This window comes from Topomyia yanbarensis, chromosome 3 (genome assembly GCF_030247195.1).
Source record: "Topomyia yanbarensis strain Yona2022 chromosome 3, ASM3024719v1, whole genome shotgun sequence".
In the NCBI taxonomy this organism is placed as follows: Eukaryota; Metazoa; Arthropoda; class Insecta; order Diptera; family Culicidae; genus Topomyia; species Topomyia yanbarensis.
The window spans coordinates 243,065,208-243,084,841 of NC_080672.1; the positions used below are offsets into that span (position 1 = coordinate 243,065,208).

General features: G+C 39.1%; 1 protein-coding gene across 5 annotated transcripts in view; it reads right to left on the reverse strand.

The window, feature by feature from the left end:
* Positions 1–251: 251 nt before the first annotated feature.
* LOC131689389 (uncharacterized) overlaps positions 252–19,634 on the reverse strand; it is a 468,781-nt gene continuing 449,398 nt past the window's right edge. For 2 of the 5 annotated variants that reach the window (XM_058974448.1, XM_058974447.1), the window contains exon 7: positions 6,198–7,441. In XM_058974448.1, coding sequence (XP_058830431.1) covers positions 6,712–7,441 — 730 coding nt within the window. In that variant the 3' untranslated portion in view covers positions 6,198–6,711. Of the gene's footprint in view, positions 2,754–6,197; positions 7,442–19,634 lie in introns of those variants that run through there. The other 3 variants (XM_058974445.1, XM_058974446.1, XM_058974449.1) reach the window with 3 other exon arrangements.

Consider the following 19,634-nt stretch of genomic DNA (forward strand, 5'->3'; position numbering starts at 1 on the left):
GTTGATTGCAACTGTCATCATTAAACTTGCTTTTTCCTCACATGACTTATCACATTCTGAATCACTGGACTTAATGAAGTCTCATCTACATAAGCCCCACTGATGCTTTCAGCGGCATTCTTAAACCAAAAATATGTGTTATTGAATACAATATTTTATTGTTTATTACTTTAGCCAACAAAATTATTGGATAGAAAATATTTTTTATTAGAAAAACTATTTTTTTTTTGCTTTCAATAAACATTTCAATAAAAAAATATTAAAAAAGGAAATGATATTTTTAATTGAAACAATAATATTTTTGTTCAATTCAATAAATAAATTTATTGTCTCCCGACCTAGGGGCAGATCACTTATGATGCATTTTTAAAAATCAGCGAAATTAAATGCATTTATTTTCATCAAAATAGAAGTTCATAATGTATTTTGCGTTGCGTGCAATGTCTTTTGAGTTGCGTGTAAGACGTCAAAGCCCTACATTCAGCAAAACGTCAAAGTGGATCAGCGTAGGACGTTTTTTGAACAAACTTTTCTGCGAGGGAGTGCAAAGTTGATGCAAATAAATGCATTTTTTCTAATTTGATGCAATTTTTTTTATACATTCCTAGAGTGATCTGCCCCTAGCTCCCGACCAATAATTTTATTTATTGAATTTAATCCATACATTTATTGAACGTACAAATCTTTTTTCTGTGTGTACTCTTGCATTCGAAACACCATGCTTACAATGCATCTGAGCTAAACATTTAAGAGAAGGGAAAGAAATATGCTACAAAACTTTTTTTGCTTTTATTGTTTTTTTCTTCATTCAAATTAATAAGCGCCCAGTCGCAAACATCGACTAACGCGTTAGTCTTCTTCATCTTTGAACTACGCGAAGAGGTTTGTGCAGAAAATTTAACAGCATTTATTTTCTTGACGTTTCTGAAAAAAATATGTCAAACAAGGTATCAAAAACCAATCATCTACATAATTTTAGAATTATGCTGCGCTTCCTGAAATTTGTGGATTTGTATAGTGTACTTATGTATAAATTATTTATAATAGGCATTAGTTTACCTCACTCCTTATCTAACACATCTGAGAATCATTAATTGTTGCAGGATCTAACCAGTGCCTATTTGTTTGCTTCATTGGAGCATTCAGGACCAAAAATGATTGGGGTGTTATAGTACGTTGAGTGCATGCGTTATCACCAGCTTTTCGGATAGGGTTGCCACCCCTCCGGGTTTGACCCGGAGACTCCGGTTTTCTGGAGCGATCTCCGGGCCTCCGGGTTTTACATCAATTTCTCCGGGTTTGGTTGGAAGAAGCATAGTATCAATTTTTTTGGAATTGATTCTTTACAAAATATTCAAAAAGTCATAGTTAACTATTACTCTTGTTCAGAATTATTTTTCCCAACGAACCCTTCGTTTCAATGTGGCGAAGATGAGTTCACCAAATATTGTTGATTTGATTCACAAAGTAATGAAAACGAAAAACATATAAAATTTACTATAATTTAAGGCAAGTAATATTTCGCTATATGCTACAATTGAAATGTTGCACTCTATTAAGACGCATAAAATTGTGTAAAAAAGTTATTTTGCTTCAAATTTTACCTAATCACTTCACTGTTAGTGGTGCTTATCACCTGCTGCACCAAGGTATGGCAGATTTCTTCTAATCCTACTGACTAGGTCAACCTTAAACGAGTTCTTCCGGTGTTGTTGCAACTCCTGCAACGACCCTTGTGTGTTGGGTAGGGGGTTGCCCCCTGTTTTGCCCTTTTGTTGCGACCTCTGGTAATGAATAACCGACACCACATAGTGCTTCCCATGTGATGCCGCAGCCCTGCCTCCTTTTCCTGTTAGTTGTGGAGGAGAACGATGCTCGTGCGACTTATCCTCCACAGTGAGAGTAGCTGGTGTTTTTGTATTCCTGACACTTAGGCGGGGAAGTGAAATATTACACCAGATTAAACCGATGAAATCATTCTCAAACGTAAAAAATTTACAGCTTTAACGTAGTTATAAAAAGCGATTAAAGCACTCTAAACCGCCGAACAATCGCTTTGATTCCAATTTCAATCTCGTTCTAATCAAAATTCACCACCCCCCAGGTCAGTGAAAATCTCCGGGTCAAAGCCTCTCCAGAGGTGGCAACCCTATTTTCGGAAGTGATATTTACGATACTGATCACCGACTTTTTTTGCGTAGCTTGCGTTAGCTTCAATAATATTCGATTGATTCCATTGTGGAACGCTTTTACCATTCCCGAAACGCGATAGTTTAAGATCATTATTTTTATGATTCCCGCTACTTCCATCGAAATTTTTGTTCATATTATCTTCATCAACTTTATCTAACATAAATTTGAAGGTTGGACTCTTCTCCGAAAGTTTGTGATTAACACCGTCACCAACAACTTTTGTCGATACATTATACCCATCTTGAGGCAATCCTACATTGTGTTTCTCATCAAGAATCTTCTGTGCCAGAATGCTTTTTTGAGGATATGACACGGGTCTAACTTTTATGAGGATCTCACGTTTTGCTTTTCGGTACTCAGGTTGAGAAGTGAACTCAATCAATTCATTCTCCATTGAGGCATGCTGCTGATTTCGTACAGGTATTTTACTGCGATGTTTCGAACGTGGTGTTCTTCCATTCCCAACTTCGTGTTCAAATAAGTCAGATGTTGCTATTTTAATGTTCGATTCTGGTTTTATACTAATAGGACGCCTTCTGGGAAAATCAATGTACGAACATCTGAAAATTTAACAAATCGCAAAATAATTCATTAGTGCTGGTGGAAATTTCGCAGTCTAATTGTATAAGCCATGTTATTCTCAGTGACGCTACAGTTTGTTTAAGGGGGGGTAAAGGTTTCAGCGTGAAAAAAAAGATTGGTGGGTAATGTCTAGGACATAACCAGAGTGTCGTGACTACTCGTTTGATTTGTAATTGAAATCGAATGATACTCAATGAAATATGTGGGAATGTTTCACATTATTCTTTATAATAATTATAGTGGTTCTGAAAAGAACCTTTGTTGTTGGCGTCTGCGTGAATAGGGGATGCGCTGGATTCGAAGCTCGCTGCGACATTTATTCATGAAATCAACAAATTTAATATTTTCTTGCTTTGAAATGTCAATGTTAATGTCTCTCGAAACAACCATCGGAATCTTTTTCCTAGCGTACGGAAATGAATCATGCTTAGCGAAAAACTAGGGGTGTGCAACGTTCGGGACATAACCGCGATGATCATAATCTTAAAATTCTGCTTGTATCTCCTTCAAATGGCTAAATTTACGCATTAAGTTTGATTCCCCGGGTTCAGCGAACTTTCGCTGGGGATTTGAATAGTATCCCGTTCGGTAATCTATTCAGTAAAACAATTTTTTACCGAGTTCTCCGCATTGAATACAGGTATATAAACATCTGTCAATAAGAGTTGCTAGTTTGCAGCAAATTTCTGCCGATAAGCAATGCAGTAATTCGAAATTTAAATTTTGCGAATTACTAGTAAAAGTAACATGTTTTAGTCAAGATTTTTTAAGGTTATACAGAAAACTTTTACACAAAATAATTGTCCTACGTTCCGGACATTACCTGCCCCTAACTTTTCTTATTTCTTTCAAAGTTTCAATTTTAAACATAAATATCATTTTATATAATGATTTCAACAAGCAGACAATGTATTTGTATGACAGGTGGGAGTGTAACGACCCAGTAAAATATGCCACTAGGGTTTAGCTCTGAAATTATTTACGATAAAATTACAACTCTAGACAAAAGTAGAGTATAAAGTCAACTTTTGGGAAGGGTTCCGCACTATTTTTTATGCGGCCTCCTTTCGATGGAATGCGTATAAATTTGCTGTTTGAGTGAAACGAAATCTCGAATCGAATGCTATCATTCAACATCGCACTGTCTTGTAGACGCTGCTCTAATGAACGAATTCAAATTGATAGGATGATAATAGAAATAGAGCAAAAATAGGCTAAGGGGCCGTACACAAATGACGTAGCTTTTTTTCGGCGATTTTTGACCCCTCCCTCCCCCCTCGTAGCATTTGGTCACAAAATTCTAACCTCCCCCTCATAAATAACGTAGCATTTACCTACCCCCTACCCCTTGTCCTATGCAAAGCGATCGGGGGATGAAAAAAAAATACAAATGTTTTTCAATTATTTTAAATACATGTCCTTTCAAAATGTTTGACAACTTTTATCAGCATTTTCATTATAACAGCAAATCGCGTGTAAAATAAGCCCATTTCATGACAAATATAGTGTTGATAGTTTTGTTTTGAATTTTATATGTCAAGGGTAGCATGAAGAGAAGTTCTCTCAGTTCACAATCCTGCAGCTGCCAATGATTCTAAGAAGCATACGTTCATCCAAATTACTAAATTTTGTTTGGTTGAATCCGAAGTGAAAATTTAATGCAGTTTTCAAACTAAGTCTACTAGTTAGCAACATTAGCTAGCTAATGTAGCAGGTTATATCCGCACACAAAATCTTTTCGTATTTTTGCGAACTTGTAATTCCGCGAATCGTAAAATTTATCTCATGAAAAATCGCATCAAAAGCAACTTGTTTGAATTTAAATTTATTTCTCTTGAAAATGGAGGATAATTAAATTGTTTTCTCTAAACAATGGGTTTTAAACTTAATGCTACGTCGCACAACTTCTGACCCTACCCTCCCCCTCGTCACACTTCGTCACAAATTTGGTATACCCTCCCTACCCCCCAAAATGCAACGTCATTTATGCATGGCCCCTAAGCTCGTTACCCTATTTCACTCTGAAAAATGATTCTAAGCGATTTCAAGGACAGCTCGATTAGCTAATAGCGGAAAATTCTCTTCATTGCTTAGTTTGATACCTGCTACTTGAGAAGTACCTTTTCTCTGATCTTGTGAAATGCTTTCGAGTCTCGACAACATTGTGCAGAAAGAAAGCAGTATCTGGCAACCATAATTACGACATACGCAGTTGCCGCCCTGTTAAGAAACATGGTCAGGCAATTTAAAAAGTTTGACTTTTGACTCAACTCGCCTGTGCTGATTGCCCCTCGGAACAAATGCAATTTGCGAATGCGATTTAAAGGCAATTTCAATACTTAGACAAATTTTCTGGCGGCTGAAATGGACTTGGATTTTTTTTGCGTTTTTCAAACATGGCGGTTCATGTTTGGTTTAAGCTTAAAATTGTTTTTTGGACTGTTGGTGTATTTATACTTGTACTTTGTTTGTCTAGTGCACTTCATTTAGCCAACGAATGTGGGTAATTGTGGAATCGTGTGTATGTACAGTAGAACAAGATCTCTGACCTAAAGTCTTCATGAACGTCAGATTGTGATAGGTTTTGAAGTGCACTACCAATTTCACCATTGATTCTTCCTATAATTTGGTGGTGATTACTAGAAAAACTCTAGAAAGAGAACTGCGGAGACTCCATTTTGGATCGATTGGATTCGCGTTTAGCTGTCAAAAAACGAATCCAATCGAACATTGTCTATCTTTATAACATTGGATGTGTTGCCGTACAATGCCGGGGCATACGTTGCCAAAAATGCCGTTTGTCTCTCCGCAGTTCTCTTACTAGAGTTTTTCTAGTGATTACCTAGTATGATCTCAATTTATATGCGATTAGTCGATTACAGGCCGAGTAATTATTGAAATAATAAGATTCTCTCCTTAACATGGTGAAAATAAGCACTTTACCCTAGCTGTTACATAACGTTCTTATTCTCCCTCTGCTATATGTCACAACATGTCACATTTTATTATACCCTCTGCGCTAAAAGCGCTACGTAATTTATGATTTATCCCTTATACAAAACAGATTTTGCACGCATGGTTTTCAATTGAAAATAAAGGAATTTTGTTGGAGTACGACGTGTAAAGTTGATTGCAACTGTCATCATTAAACTTGCTTTTTCCTCACATGACTTATCACATTCTGAATCACTGGACTTAATGAAGTCTCATCTACATAAGCCCCACTGATGCTTTCAGCGGCATTCTTAAACCAAAAATATGTATTATTGAATACAATCTTTTATTGTTTATCAATTTAGTCAACAAAATTATTAGATAGAAAATATTTTTTATTAGAAAAACTAATTTTTTTTGCTTTCAATAAAACATTTTAATAAAAAATATTAAAAAAGGAAATGATATTTTTTATTGAAACAATAATATTTTTGTTGGATTCAATAAATAAATTTATTATCTCCCGACCAATAATTTTATTTATTGAATTTAATTCATACATTTATTGAACGTACAAATCTTTTTTCTGTGTGTACCCTTGCATTCGAAACACCATGCTTACAATGCATCTGAGCTAAACATTTAAGAGAAGAGAAAGAAATATGCTACAAAACTTTTTTTGCTTTTATTGTTTTTTTTCTTCATTCCAATGAACGCGCGAATTAATAATAAGCGCCCGAAATAATAATAAGCGCCCAGTTCGCAAACATCAACTAACGCGTTAGTCTTCTTCATCTTTGACTACGCGAAGAGGTTTGTGCGGAAAATTTAACAGCATTTATTTTCTTGACGTTTCTGAAAAAAATATGTCAAACAAGGTATCAAAAACCAATCATCTACATAATTTTAGAATTATGCTGCGCTTCCTGAAATTTGTGGATTTGTATAGCGTACTTATGTATAAATTATTTATAATAAACGTTAGTTTACCTCACTACTTATCTAATACATCTGAGAATCATTAATTGTTGCAGGATCTAACCAGTGCCTATTTGTTTGCTTCATTGGAGCATTCAGGACCAAAAATGACTGGGGTGTTATAGTACGTTGAGTACATGCGTTATCACCAGCTTTTCGGAAGTGATATTTACGATACTGATCACCGACTTTTTTTGCGTAGCTTGCGTTAGCTTCAATAATATTCGATTGATTCCATTGTGGAACGCTTTTACCATTCCCGAAACGCGATAGTTTAAGATCATTATTTTTATGATTCCCGCTACTTCCATCGAAATTTTTGTTCATTTTATCTTCATCAACTTTATCTAACATAAATTTGAAGGTTGGACTCTTCTCCGAAAGTTTGTGATTAACACCGTCACCAACAACTTTTGTCGATACATTATACCCATCTTGAGGCAATCCTACATTGTGTTTCTCATCAAGAATCTTCTGTGCCAGAATGCTTTTTTGAGGATATGACACGGGTCTAACTTTTATGAGGATCTCACGTTTTGCTTTTCGGTACTCAGGTTGAGAAGTGAACTCAATCAATTCATTCTCCATTGAGGCATGCTGCTGATTTCGTACAGGTATTTTACTGCGATGTTTCGAACGTGGTGTTCTTCCATTCCCAACTTCGTGTTCAAATAAGTCAGATGTTGCTATTTTAATGTTCGATTCTGGTTTTATAGTAATAGGACGCCTTCTGGGAAAATCAATGTACGAACATCTGAAAATTTAACAAATCGCAAAATAATTCATTAGTGCTGGTGGAAATTTCGCAATCTAATTGTATAAGCCATGTTATTCTCAGTGATGTTACAGTTTGTTTAAGGGGGCTAAAGGTTTCAGCGTGGAAAAAAGATGGGTGGGTAATGTCTAGGACATAACCCGAGTGTCGTTACTACTCGTTTGACTTGTAATTGAAATCGAATGATACTCAATGAAATATGTGGGAATGTTTCATTCTTTATAATAATTATAGTGGTTCTGAAAAGAACCTTTGTTGTTGGCGTCTGCGTGAATATGGGATGCGCTGGATTCGAAGCTCGCTGCGACATTTATTCATGAAATCAACAAATTTAATATTTTCTTGCTTTGAAATGTCAATGTTAAAGTCTCTCGAAACAACCATCGGAATCTTTTTCCTAGCGTACGGAAATGAATCATGCTTAGCGAAAAACTAGGGGTGTGCAACGTTCGGGACATAACCGCGATGATCATAATCTTAAAATTCTGCTTGTATCTCCTTCAAATGGCTAAATTTACGCATTAAGTTTGATTCACCGGGTTCAGCGAACTTTTGCTGGGGATTTGAATAGTATCCCGTTCGGTAATCTATTCAGTAAAACAATTTTTTACCGAGTTCTCCGCATTGAATACAGGTATATAAACATCTATCAATAAGAGTTGCTAGTTTGCAGCAAATTTCTGCCGATAAGCAATGCTGACTAGGTCAGTAATTCGAAATTTAAATTTAGCGAATTACTAGTAAAAGTAACATGTTTTAGTCAAGATTTTTTAAAGTTATACAGAAAACTTTTACACAAAATAATTGTCCTACGTCAACACACCGGTTATGTTCCGGACATTACCTACCCCTAACTTTTCTTATTTCTTTCAAAGTTTCAATTTTAAACATAAATATCATTTTATATAATGATTTCAACAAGCAGACAATGTATTTGTATGACAGGTGGGAGTGTAACGACCCAGTAAAATATGCCACTAGGGTTTAGCTCTGAAATTATTTACGATAAAATTACAACTCTAGACAAAAGTAGAGTATAAAGCCAACTTTTGGGAAGGGTTCCGCACTATTTTTTATGCGGCCTCCTTTCGATGGAATGCGTATAAATTTGCTGTTTGAGTGAAACGAAAACTCGAATCGAATGCTATCATTCAACATCGCACTATCTTGTAGACGCTGCTCTAATGAACGAATACAAATTGATAGGATGATAATGGAAATAGAGCAAAAATAGGCTCAGCTCGTTACCCTATTTCACTCTGAAAAATGATTCTAAGCGATTTCAAGGACAGCTCGATTAGCCAATAGCGGAAAATTCTCTTCATTGCTTAGTTTGATACCTGCTACTTGAGAAGTACCTTTTCTCTGATCTTGTGAAATGCTTTCGAGTCTCGACAACACTGTGCAGAAAGAAAGCAGTATCTGGCAACCATAATTACGACATACGTAGTTGCCGCCCTGTCAAAAAAAAATGCGGACGAACATGGTCAGGCGATTTAAAAAGTTTGACTTTTGACTCAACTCGACTGTGCTGATTGCCCCTCGGAACAAATGCAATTTGCGAATGCGATTTTAAGGCAATTTCAATACTTAGACAAATTTTCTGGCGGCTGAAATTGACTTGGATTTTTTTCGCGTTTTTCAAACATGGTGGTTCATGTTTGGTTTAAGCTTAAAATTGTTTTTTGGACAGTTGGTGTGTTTGTCTAGTGCACTTCATTTAGCCAACGAATGTGGGTAATTGTGGAATCGTGTGTATGTATAGTTGTTGAAAACAGCCAATCTGACAACACTGCTGATAGTAGTGTAGTATCCGGATACTCCCTAAACGATAACCGAAGCGGAGCTGAGTACCGTCCAGCAGAAACGTCAACTACACGAGAGAGTAAAGAGCAGAATGAGTGTGCAAACCTGTACTAGACACATGGACAGACGAAAAGAAGCGTTCGATCGAAGTGCGTGTGCTTACAAAGGCGGCATTTATTTAATCACTAATTTCGGGTAGTGCTACTCCCAACCGTTGGTAGAAATCCAGCGTGACCTAATAGTTGTGCCCGATAAAAACCGCAGCTTATTTGCCGCGATAGAAAGACCAACCGGTAAGAAATTCGGTGTGATTGTGCAACAAAGCTACCACGAGTTTATGCTGCAGGGAACAATAAGATCTCGTAGGTCCCTTCTTTATGCCGCTGTTTGTTCGCCAACAGGTTTTAAGCTCGCTGCACTGTGACCTGAAGTCTGTCGATCGATCGCTGTACACATCCTGGTAAAACAATACAGATGCACCAATGCTGTGTGAAGTTGCATGGAATTAAAACTTTATATGTTGACTGACCCACCACGCCGCACATATTCACCACGCACTGTGAGTAAGTGTGTTGTTCGATGATTAAATGATCTCTAGATGCAATTAGATTATCTAGCAAAAGCAAATTTATACATTAGGTTAAGTTTCAAATATGAACTTCTATTCTTAATCCATTTGTTTTCCGAAATAGGAATCTGGAAACAGGCGGATTTGTTGAAAATTGTCCTTCGGAAGGTGAGAGAAGAAGCACTATAATGTGAGTTAATTATTGGATTTGTAAACCTATACTTAGTTTAATATGAATAAATTTCCAGTTTTGAAGCTGTTTATTATACAACAAAACTGCTATCAAAAGTGATTATGCCGAAGTCCCACAATTCTCAACAAACTTCAAAAATTATATTTCTGCGTAGAAAGCAGTAAATATAGGTCTGCGTAGTAAGCAGTAATTGTACTCTGCGTTGTAGGCAGTACAGCCTTAGTCTAAGAAAGATGCATACCACTCGGCAGTGTGGAAAATGCAACGGCAGTGGTCTAGTGAACCAAATGGTTGGCTGTGACATGTGTGACATATGGTTGCATAGCGAATGTGCTGGTCTCACTGGTCAGGCTACCAATCCCAACCAGAGCTGGAGGTATGAGCAATGCTTCAACGACGACCCAACAGACGTCATTAGCCAATCGAAACTCACAGTGAAGACCTCAAGAAGCAATGCTCGGAGAGCAGAATTGGTTCTGAAGATGCTTGAGGAGAAACAAGCTTTGCTGAAGCGGAATCGCGAAGAAGAAGATGAGCTCCGCAGGAAGCAAGAAGAAGTTCAAAAAAAGAGAGCGGAACAACATGAACTGTTGCAATCCCTGGATAATGAGGCTGTCAGCATTAGAAGCGGAATGAGTAAAAGAGCTAACCAAGAGAAGGTTCAGTCGTGGCTTGATGTAGAGCAGAATGATGTTATCCCGCCAGCTGAAAAACCAGTGCCTTTCGGTGGTGACGTTCATCCACCTTTCGCTGCAACATCCGAAGTGATGACAGCAGCTGTTCCTTCTACGTCAGTGCCACAGTCTAATACTAACATTCCGTTTAACAAGAAGGTTCCGACAAATTTGAACGTTCCGAATTCCACGTCGACGCCACAGGCAACGATAGGTACCACTTCAGTAAATCCCTTTCCATTGATTCCTCTGACGAGTATGCCAATTAACGCGACCACTATGTCGTCAAACACACAGTGGGGAGGGCACACCACTGTTTACACCCAATCGTCGTCCGCCATTCCCAGGCCCGTAGCCAGGATTTTGTTTCGGGAGGGGCTTAAAAAAATTTGCATAAAGCTTTTAATTCTGACAATTTGATATAGTCACTAGAAACTAAATTAAATTTTGAAAAGTTCATAATGAAATCAATTCCAAATCAAAGACAATCCTAAAAATATGTTCATTGTCACAAGAAAGGTTATAGTACTTACTCTCGTTACAACAAAGTATACTCTAGAGTTCACAGTATTTATGCGCTAACCGAATATGACAATGCTTGACGGTGCTGGAAAACACTAGGTGTTCCAAGCTACACCTTTAAAAGGCGTAGAAGATGCTAAACCGAAATGAGTAGAAAAATATCCATAAAATGTTCGAACGAAGAGAATGTCGAAATTCGTAGAAAATCTTCTGATTTAGCAAGCGATTTGTAGATGCGCAGAGACGGTTCAACTTCTATTTTCTTTGTCTGGTGTTCTGCGAGTATTACCAGTTCCAAGGCATCATGCTAACACAATTTTTTGATATATTCTATTTAAATGAAACTATTTTCAAGACTAGCCTTGGTCGGGTAGATTAGAACCCCAGTTAGGAAGGATTTTTGGTAATCAATAGGATCAAAATATAAATTTAAATGATTAAATCAACTGAAGGAAACTGCCCACAATTTAATTGATTAAAGAAAATTGTCTACAAATTGAATGAAAACACTGATTACTAATATCTTCTAATTTTCCTTCAAATCGCCAGTCGCCGTGCATGTGTCGTTCACCGTGCAGTTTCAAAATCACGAAATTTAAAGAACTAGCTCCCTAAATCCATCGGAGAGATCCCAAATCCTTTCGTTTCATCGTTTTATTGAAACATTCCAACTAAAGTTGAATCAAAATTTTAAATACACCGTAAGTTGATCATATAACGTGCACTGGTGCCAAACAAATGTCCTCAACTACTTATTCTCGTTTTGTTGGTAATAGTTTTATATTATTTCTAAATTGTGACGTATTTAGATAGGTATTTTTACGGTGACTATGAGGGCGGTTTTCATTTTGATTAAAAAAAACAGGATTTGAAGTCACGTCAAATCCACCTAAACGCACGGTAACTGGGGACTTGACGGTACGTGAAATTTGTTAAATGTATTACCAAAAGAACTAGAAGGTCTACCTTCTGATGTCGCAAAAAGCAGAAGCAAAAAAAATTGCTACGCTATAGCAGGCTACAGGCACCAGTGAATCAAGCTAGCTATTGTTCTATATCAGTGCACATACAAATTGTATCGTTGCCCCCGGCTGCGGAGTAAAATGAGTTTGCCAAATGAAGCAAAAGTGCCTGTGCTACGGGATAACACGAACAGTTAAGGAAGTGGAACAATTAGTTAAAGTGAAAATGGAGCTTAATCTCGCTGAAGTTACCTACATTCAGCTACATCACGTAAAAACTGTGTTTTGATCACGTTTAGAAGCTTAGCACAGGCCGAAAACTTTATTGCAAAGAACAACATGCAACACGAGGTCGAATTTAATAACACCAGAATCAAGATCCCCGTGCATATGGAAAACGACATGGTGGACGTGCGTATCCATGATTTGGCCCCGCGCACGAAGGAGGATTTCATCAAACAAATCATGTCGCAATATGGAGAAGTAGAATCTATTACGAATGACACCTGGAGAAATTTTTTCTCCGGCATTCCCAATGGCGTTCGTATTGTGAGAATGCGAGTGACTAAACCAATACCTTCTTACATGACTATCGAATGCAAATCACTGAAGGATGGCGTGACCTATAAGCAAACAACGCTAATTACATATCCCGGGCAGACCCCAACATGCCAATTCTGTAACTATACAGCCTACTACGGAAAAACATGCGCCGAAGCAACTAGTCAAAACTCATCTACTACAGCCAACTCTAACACGCAGCCACCGATACCTTCAGATAAACCTAAAACAACGATCCAATTACCCAATAATGCAGGTACAACGACCACGACAACCGCTCCCAAACCAGCAACTAGCATCGCCAATAAAGAAGCAAATACCGATGAAGACGGATATACAACAGCGACCCATAAGAACGAGAAACAAATAAGAACCTCTGATCGTGAACAGGAAGAAAGCAGTACCGATGACGACATGGACGGGAACGATAACGTGAGAGAAGGCAGACTGAATGACCACCAAGCGGCCTCACCGCCAAGGAAAAAGATCTCAACACGCAGCAGCAAACTGCGTCAACAAGATCTGGCAGACCGACATTCTTAGAATTTTTTTTATTTTTACTTATTGTAAAAAAAATTAAAAGACCCACGGATCAGTTGTGCTAACGCATTGAGCCGTTTCAAATAAAATTTTAGATTGAAAAAAAAGAAATATTATAAATATGAACAAGCTCAATAATTTCAGCATCTCTTTATTCCGACATATGGACGGGTATACATCGCACTTACTTCACCTCTGTCGAAGAGTAACGTAGATGTAAGGCCAACTTTCTTTGATGATTTCTGTTGTTCTGTAGTTGAGTGCCCAGAAAATATAGAACAGCTGCTCTTGGGTCGATTTCAATTTATTTATTATTTTTTCTCTCTTTTTCTTCGTGATCTCTGCTCATCTCTCTCATTTTATTCCATAACGAACACAAATAAAACGAAAACATGAAATCGAAACATTAATCCCAATTTATTGACTGTAGACTCAACTAGTTACAACATTTTAGTCGCTCTCCGTGATAGGCTACTGATGTTTGTTCACTGTATCGTCACGTCGTTTTTAGACTTACATGGACATTAATTGGAAACCATCGAAAGAGACAGAAATGCTGCTGCTTACAACATTAAGTTTATTATGATTGATTGACTAATATGTGGTTTAGCATCTATTGACATCCGTTGAAAAGTAAGGATAAAGTCACAACAGATAGTCCTACCGCTACTATGTACGTTTCTGTATGTGAACAACATTAGTAATATACGACGGTATACAATTCTTGGGTTGATGAATACCTCAGAAAAACCGCTGTTTTACCACTTTTTGGCTTGTTTATTTTTTGGCATTTTTCTTGCTTATTGTTCGATTGTTTAAAATATCACTACTTTGCGGACTAATAATGTTTAAATACGGACCGCATTCTCCGCATAAAATGAAATTGAGTGTCAACAGAAATACTATTGCATTAAAATGACGCGAAAACAAAAACTGTCTTCTCGACTATATTGTCATCAACTAACGGAAATGTTTTTGTCTAGCACGCTTGAGTGAGATGCCTGATGTTTCTACTAAGCGTACAGTGCACTAACCTATTACAGAAATTCAATCTGCTTATGCTTTAACTAACTTTATTCTGGCTAATATATAACATAATATCTGAGTTTTGTTAGACACAACCACTAGCGATAAAGTTCTCATTTTGGGACAGTTTTTGAGCTCACTTTTCTATAAAACTTCTGCAATTTTATTATATATTTCGTTTATTTTATTCGGTTCAATGCATTAGCTAAATGAAGCCTTGTGTCTTCAATATATTTCCATGATGTGAACAATGAAAGTGATAAAACGTAAATGGTTGTCCTACAGATCTCGTGCGAACAACTAGCGATTGCATGTGGAGAACTATTTACTAGGCTGAGAAATATTTTTCCTAACCAACAGTGTCGCGGTGGTGTTCATTTCTATCTCGTACACTTCCTTATCATCATAGTGGTTACTGCCATGTCCATGTTCGCGAATTTCTGACGGGTCACGAGTGTCGACTTCCTCAATGATGGTGCCGACCGTTGATTTTGAGAAACTAGACGCAGTTTTTGTCGTCAATATTATCCGAACAGCAGCCAAAATTTGGCAAATGTTTGTTTTTCAGGAAATGGTTTTGGAGACTATCGCATTCAGTTTTTACGTGCAGGGTCAGGTTGGAGGAAATATGTCTGTTCACCTAGATTTTCACCACAAAAACACCATTTAATATACTTCCTAGATGTGTCCTTTATAATGAATACCATTTTTTCTAAATGTGACAGGAATCTTTTAATAGCCACGGTGCAAGTAAGTGGTATCAGATCTTGTAGCCGAGCATTGATTTTCTCATCGTCCATATATATGAGGATCAACCACATGTTACAAGTTGTTATGCAAAATGACTGGTTTCGCCTGGGCTAATTTGTTAAATGGCATCAGCACTGAACGCCTGACATGGTTAAACTCGTTAAAGGCGATGTTCGTAAGCATAACCTCCATAATCACCTTCAGCAAATATTTCACATCATTAATGTTGCTCCAGACAAATACGGAGGCTATTGACTTCAGGTCTTTTCGCATAAGATCGATCTTATGCGAAAAGACCTGAAGTCAATAGCCTCCGTATTTGGCTGGAGCACTACTTCTTGCTTCTGCGACTCAATCATTCGACAGATCCCCACAGCAAGAATTAAAGTAACAGTTTCGTTTGTCTTCCGACGAGTCACACAATATGAAGGGAACTGTTTTATCACACTCAGCATACTGAGTAGATATCCTGACCGCTGTCTTCGGTGGTTCGAAATAGCAATCTTCCTCACAATTCTCGCATTAATTTGTTGAAACCAAACAAGATTCAATTTTTTTAAGAGTCACCGAAAAACATGTTGTTTCTTAAATTTATTTTTGAAAATTTTCGGGGGGGGCTTTAGCCCCCTAGCCCCCCCCCCTCTGGCTACGTGCCTGGCCATTCCGACGACGTTTGTAAGTGCGCAGTCAAATGCGCAACTATTCCCGGGACAGATTTCGAATCTAAATAAACAGATCACGAGTTTCGGTATTCCGTGGACAATCCCTGTGGGTTCCATACCAACGGCGGGAATAGCCCTACCTAGTGTAGCACACCCAACAGAACCTGGTCCAGTGTTGTCGAAAGGTGCAACAGAACTGCTACCGAAATCAGGCCTACAAGGTATTGGGCACGAGAATCCGGCGTTTCAATCAGCGAAAACCAACAGCATTTCTTGGCAGCAATTCGCTGCATCAAACCAATTTGCAGCCCCTGGTGGGCTGAACCAAACAGCGCCGGCACAAGCGCCACCGACCGCTCCGCCATTTATGCCCATACAACCTGGTGATTTGTATCAGTATACACCCTCTGGTGTACAAATCGCGGCAAGACAGGTAATGTCACGGGACCTACCTACATTCTCGGGGGACCCACAAGACTGGCCGTTGTTTTCAAGTTCCTTTTACAACTCTACGGCAGCCTGTGGATATACTGACGCAGAGAACTTGGCTAGACTCCAACGTTGTCTGAAAGGGCATGTACTGGATTCGGTGAAAAGCCGTCTGTTGTTGCCACAATCGGTGCCGCATGTGATGGAAACATTGCGTATGCTGTATGGTCGGCCGGAAATCCTGATTCATTCATTACTGCAGAAACTTCGGAGTGTCCCTTCACCTAAAGTGGAGAATCTGCAGTCGATCATTACCTACGGGATGGCAGTGCGAAATCTGGTCGACCATATGTGTGTGGCTAATTTGGTAGAGCATCTACGCAATCCACTGCTGGTACACGAACTGGTGGAGAAGCTTCCACCACAAATGAAAATGCAATGGTCTTGGTACAAGCGAGCAAATTCGGATGTTAATTTAGCGACGTTCGGAGAATTTATGACAGATATGGTGAGCACAACATCGGACGTGACAATTCCTGGAGATAATCCAACGCAGCAGAGTAAGCCGACCAAAGAGGTACGAGAAAAACAAAATTTGTACGTTCACTCTGAAACCGGAACTGAACCATCAGCGACAGTGACAGTTAGCACACCGAGTTCACCGCAGTTACCGAATTCAAATAGAAAGTCGTGCACATACTGTTCGGACGAGCGACATGGAACAGCAGGTTGCCATCAGTTCAAAGCGGTAGATCTCGACGGATGGTGGAAAGCAGTCCGAGCGAAAGGGTTGTGCAGGACATGTCTAGTTCCACATCGGAAGTGGCCGTGTCGTTCGGGCAAAGAGTGCGGGGTAGATGGTTGCCGATTCCGTCACCATCCATTGCTACACTCGCGTGCCCCACCAGAATCAAATGATGGTCTGTCGAAACCCAACGAGAGTTTCGCGCGTCAGAATCACCATACAGCGACAAATTACTCGCTATTTCGCTACCTACCCGTGACACTAGAAGGGAATGGTAAAAAGATATGCACGTTTGCATTCCTGGACGATGGATGTGAGTCCACCCTGTTGGAAGCGGAACTTGCTGCGGAGTTAAATATCACTGGCCCTGAAAGTCCTCTCTTCCTTTCATGGACCGGCAATATTTCGCGAGAGGAGAAGGGTTCGCAGCGAATCTCTGTTGCCATCTCCAGCACCGGTTTAAAGAGTAAGTTCAAGCTGAACAACGTGCGCACGGTGCAGAAATTGAAACTGCAAAACCAGACGCTCCAATACAGCGAACTCCAGAAAATCTATCCACACCTCCGTGGACTCCCACTATGCAGTTACACCAATGCAGTTCCACGGATGATTATCGGTATAGAGCACGTACAGCTTCTAACATCGCTGAAGGTGTTCGAAGGAGGTTCTAATGAGCCAGTAGCAACGAAGACACGACTAGGCTGATGTGTGTTCGGGAAGCGAAAGGACAGTAAAAGTGCTTTAGAACGACTGCACGTGCACACTGAAGAGATCGGGAATCAGGAGTTACACGAGCTAATGAAACAGTATTTTGGCATCGAAGACGCAGCTGTAGCTACTCCACTTGAGTTGGAAGAAGACAAACGAGCCCGCGATTTCCTAGAGAAAACAACGCGAAGGGTAAATGGCGGTTTCGAAACCGGACTTTTGTGGAAGTACGATCAGCCAGTTTCCCCAAATAGCTATCCAATGGCCGTACGCAGAATACAGTCGCTGGAAAAAAAAAAGCTCACTAAAGAACCAGGGCTTCGAGAACAGATAAATACGCATATTGCAGACTATGAGCGTAAGGGATATGCCCACCGAATCACTGAGGAGGAACTGCAGTCGGCTAGGTGAAAACCAGAATCTACAGGTAAAATCATTGTACTTAGACAAAACTGCAACTGTGGAAAGAGTGCTTGGAATGGTTTGGAAACCAGCAATGGATATGTTTTCCTTTGATGCTTCTCTGCGGGATGATCTGATGAAGCTGTTGGTGGAAGGTGATATACCCACGAAGCGACAGGTACTGAGACTTGTCATGTCACTGTTCGATCCCTATGGATTTATTGCTCACTTCGTCATACATGGCAAGAGTCTCATGCAGCACATTTGGAGATCTGGCACAGACTGGGATGAGGAGATTATAGAAGGTTTGCATAATTTGTGGAAAGATTGGACACGTTTGTTGTGTCGGCTGAGCGAAGTTGAGGTCCCTCGTTGTTTCTTTGGCGGGAGCAATAGTATGCAGCACAGTGGAATACAGCTTCACATGTTCGTCGACGCGAGAAAGTTGGCATACGCGTGTGTAGCGTACCAATGGATTGCTCAAGATGGAACTGTGCGATGTGTGTTGGTTGCGGCAAAGGCAAAGGTGGCGCCACTTAAGCCGCTTTCCATTCCTCGACTTGAGTTGCAAACCGCTCTGATAGGCTGCCGGTTGATGGAGACCGTGTGTATGTCGCTCGATCTCCCTATTGAAAAGCGGTTCATGTGGACTGACTCCAGAACCAAGGTGCGGAAAATTCGTTCACCGCCATGAGCGTACATGAATTTGTTTCCTTATACATCGTCGGGGGTTTACGCTCTCGTTAAAAAGATACAGACCCACACAACTCGTTCCGCATCACACCGTATGCAATTACGAAGAGAGAGAGAGAGAGAGAGAGAGAGAGAGAGAGAATCGGAAATCGCAAAATTTTTTAACGCGTTCCACATTGCCGATGCAGTGACGTAATGAGTGCCATCGAACATGCGTGTTACTTTTATCATTCGCTATACATGTTATCGCTCGAGTTGAACTCTACCATTGTATGTACAAATGTCGTACTTGCGATGTAGACAAGATGTGTGGTAATGTACATTGATTTAGATTTGTTTGGATTTAGTTTAATTTTCAATGTTCAGGCGCGTTCGGCTCCTTCCATGCGCTACATTTGAGAGAAAACTTAGATTTGTCTTCTTTTCTATGCCAATAAATAATCTCGAAAGTTGTGCGTTTTATAGCGTATCATTACGCGAATATAGCTCACTACTTTCGGTGATATGCATTTGCATAGAATTGACAAAATATCGATTGTCGCTGATCAATTTTCTTGTTTTTAACTGTAATGATAATATCTTTTGCTTCAATCATATGATTATCCACGTTTAGGTGGTTTTGGCTTGAGGCGAAGCTGGCCCATATTATAACTCAAATTGATGTCTAAATAAATTAAGTGACAACAGTTTCGGTTAAAACCTGACTCAGTTTCGAGATCAAACAAAAACGCATTCGTGCTAGGGCATACGAGTCCGGCGCACAAAGTTCATACCTTTTTGTGTGCATGAAATTAGGTGTGAATAAACAGATAGAAAGGGAATTATATGTATCTACTAATAACAATATAATACAATATAATAGATAAATCGAAATTTTAAAAACAGTTTACCAAACGAAATTTTCACTGAAATGCTGTTAAGTTTATTAAGT